The 3,369-nt window shown below is 33.5% G+C and overlaps 1 protein-coding gene across 1 annotated transcript; it reads right to left on the bottom strand.

Moving 5' to 3' along the window:
* Positions 1-1,194: 1,194 nt before the first annotated feature.
* Positions 1,195-2,360, bottom strand: LOC113850801 (protein RKD4). The gene is made up of 3 exons (XM_027481339.1): positions 2,266-2,360; positions 1,647-2,112; positions 1,195-1,353 (listed from the first exon to the last, which is right to left on the bottom strand). The coding sequence occupies exons 1-3, from the start codon at positions 2,358-2,360 to the stop codon at positions 1,195-1,197; spliced, it is 720 nt and encodes a 239-aa protein (XP_027337140.1).
* Between the last annotated feature and the right edge of the window lie 1,009 nt (positions 2,361-3,369).

The raw sequence follows: 3,369 nt of genomic DNA, 5'->3' as shown, positions 1-3,369 counted from the left end.
AGAATTAGAAATCAAGCAAATATAACTTGCATATCTCGAGCACTCACTTATTGTTAAAAGAATAATTCTAAATTCTTCTGTTTTTTGTCTATAAAAATCCTCTGAATTATTACATAATGCTTGTTGTATTTTTAAGATAATAAAGATCATTACAAAATATTAGAAGGATATAATAAAATTATTTAAGAGGATATATAGCAATACTCGTTTTTGTTGGGGTCTGTTAAATTATTACAAATGCTCCATTGAAGGTGGGGTTATGGGTCTCCTAAAGGAAATTAAGCTGTTAGGGACGTAGAACATATACCTTTGAATAACCAATGGCATAACCAGATACTTGTAATTCAAATATTAACTCATTATTTGATCAATCAATACATATTCCCAGTTTTTCTCTAATCCATTTCTATTCCTTTCATTTTTTTTTATCTTCCTCTTTTTTTTTTTCTTCTTATCTCACTTATCCCTACCAATATTTAATACCCATTTAATGAAAGGTAAAGAAACGGATTTCCGTCTTATATTCACAGGACAAACACTATTAGGGAGCTAAAACCACTATTGGTCTTCAATAGGAGCATTGATATCAATGTTTTATAAATTTTCTTCAATAAACTCAAATTTCAACCAAGAATTAAAATATGTTATAAGATATTAAGATGCGTTATGCTTCGTAGTTTAAAGTTTGAACATGAACTCTAATTATTGAATCCACATCGACTCATGACTCAGTTATTTCTACGGAACATAACTAAAAAAAAGGCGCAAAAGATAAAATAGGTAATCGTATTGATCCGTTTATGGTTAATTGCACGCTGGTTTGCTTCTTTAAGATACAAACGTGTTACAGAAGAATAAGCCATATTATACCATTTCACAGATGAACATTTAAGAATGAAATATCCTCCTAGGTTCCAAAAGTAATCGTACTTAAAAAATAACTGGAAAAGTACCCATTAAAATTGATCAAGGTAATGTAGATGAGAAAGGCTTTATAGTATTGTAGAAAACGCCTCCCTAGTCTCCAATTGAACACAAAAATACATGTGCTACGGTCAAATTAGTTTCCTAATGTATAGAAGAATAAAACCAAAATAATATCCACCATGGTGTCCTAGCCTATACTATTATGTATTGTTTCTTTTTATGTTCTTTATTGTCATCAGCAACATTCCACGAAACAAACAACCATGGTCAAGCTTGGAGAGCCAAATATCTTCTCCTCTTGTAATTAGCTTTAAAACAAGCCTGCCTCAGCTTCTTGGTTTCTTCACTCAGTTCCAATCCTGGTAATTTTTCCAACATCATTTTATGCTTCTCCAACATGGCAACCTCGTTTGCCAAACCCAATTCCTGCACACACAACAAACCTTTTGAAGTTCGAACCACGCATTGACCGCTACATAATAAGCAATTAATGACAAAGATTAGTACTCTTCACGTTAATTTTACTTCTCGATTTCATTCCCAATTAAATGTGCACAGTTTCTAAATCATCATTCCCCATGCAAGGATAAGCAAAATTTTTCACTTCTTGACAAATTAAAGAAAATTGGGTAATCCAAAGAGAATGTTAAGGCGCATGAAAGTGTGGGGGCAATGTAGTCATAGTGATAGGACGTGTATGAATGTATGTATGTATGTACCTTGACGTTATCTATGAGTAACTTCAAGCTCTTGAGTTTCCTATGAGGCCACCTCATTATGTTGAGTTCTCTGCACCTTCTCTTCAACAGGGTTAACCCCACATTCATTTCCTTAGCAGCTTCAGTTATGGGAACGCCAAAATGCTTCTTTATCTCGTCAAATTCCAACACACATGACCTCTTCTTCCTACTGCTACTAGGCACTGCCAATGCCCTCTCTTCATTATCCACAACCTCCTCTTTCTTCACAAACCCTCTTTCACCCTCACCATTGTAGGGCACAACTATGTTGAGTGGCTTCTGGTCCACCTCATCAAAATCTTCACCTAGAGGTGGTAGGTTAAAATCGAAGTTGAAATTTTCGAGATCTGGGAACTCGTTGAAGCAAAGTTCCTTCCTTTGGTAAGGCAACTCTGGTGTACGATCAAACTCCAAGAAACCCTCAAATGGTGAAATCTCCATGATTCTGTACATTAAAAAAGACCCACGAAAAAAAATGTCACATAAGACAAAAGGAAACAACAAAGTCATTATCGACCTCGAAAGTCACGAAGGACAGTTCCATTATCATTCTAGGAATAAGCATAATCATAGTAAAACAAAAACAAGAGATTCTTACTTGTCTGTTTGGGTTTGTGTAGCAGAGCAAAGATAGTTGAAGCCATGAGGAATCATCTCAAGGTTGGGGAAATCATATTCGGTGAAAAGGTCCATATCGGAGAGAGAGAGAGAGAATGGGGCAATGGATGGGTTTATATGTATTTGAGAGAGAAGGGGAGAATAGAATATGTATTTATATGTGTATTTGGAGAGGCATGAAAGGTGGTGATGATAGAGTGAGAGAGGAATGAATCCTTAGGAAAAAGATTAAGACGAAGGAGGGGTTACGATTCTTCAGAGCAAGTGTTGTTCAGTTAAATTTTGGCATTGAATTCTGAAGCTATCCATTCAATGGTAATTATACAAGGGGCTGCATCATAATCATAATCATATGCATTTGAATTTGCATTAACACGTAATTACTCATTTAATTTGTGGGCGAAACGAGGCTTATTCATTCATTCACGCTCGCCTATAACTTGTTCTGCTACATACATAAATGTGCATGCCATGAACATCCACTCTTGCATCTCCATTATCTTAGCTAAATTTACAAATTAACCATCTTATAATAATATATAGTAGCAAAAATTCTCTTACAACCCACCATAATTTCTTTGCTTTTCTTTCTGTTACAAGTGTTTTTTTTCCCCATATATAGATATACAAATTTCTTCTCATCTTCTACTTTTGAGAAAGACGCAGCATTTCTTTACAAATTTCTTCTCCCCTTATGTGCACCGTGTTTAAAGTATGTTATCCTACTAAATTATATCACATCTTTCCTAATTTTTTATATGTTGCGCCATTGTAAATTATATCACATCATACAATTAAAATATTTTACTAGTAAAACGTTTTATTTTATATAGTTTTATGTATGCAGTTAATGCTTTAATTTTTATGATGACAGTAAAGTAGATTTAAGTTCACAAGTAGACTTAATTAATTAAAAGTAAATGTTTTCGTTCAAAGTTTTAGTACTCATGTATTTCTTCTGTGGCTTTTAATGTATCTTCGTTTATCTTATTTGTTTATTCCTAATTAACATTATACAACCCATTTTGGATTACTTGTATAATTGTTTTGATTTACTTAAAAGATGTTACCATCTTATATAACT

Source organism: Abrus precatorius, unplaced genomic scaffold, assembly GCF_003935025.1.
Source record: "Abrus precatorius isolate BTA unplaced genomic scaffold, Abrus_2018 Scaffold10, whole genome shotgun sequence".
NCBI lineage: Eukaryota > Viridiplantae > Streptophyta > Magnoliopsida > Fabales > Fabaceae > Abrus > Abrus precatorius.
Note: the sequence above shows the minus strand (reverse complement) of the source record. Positions and strands in the feature narration are given on the sequence as shown.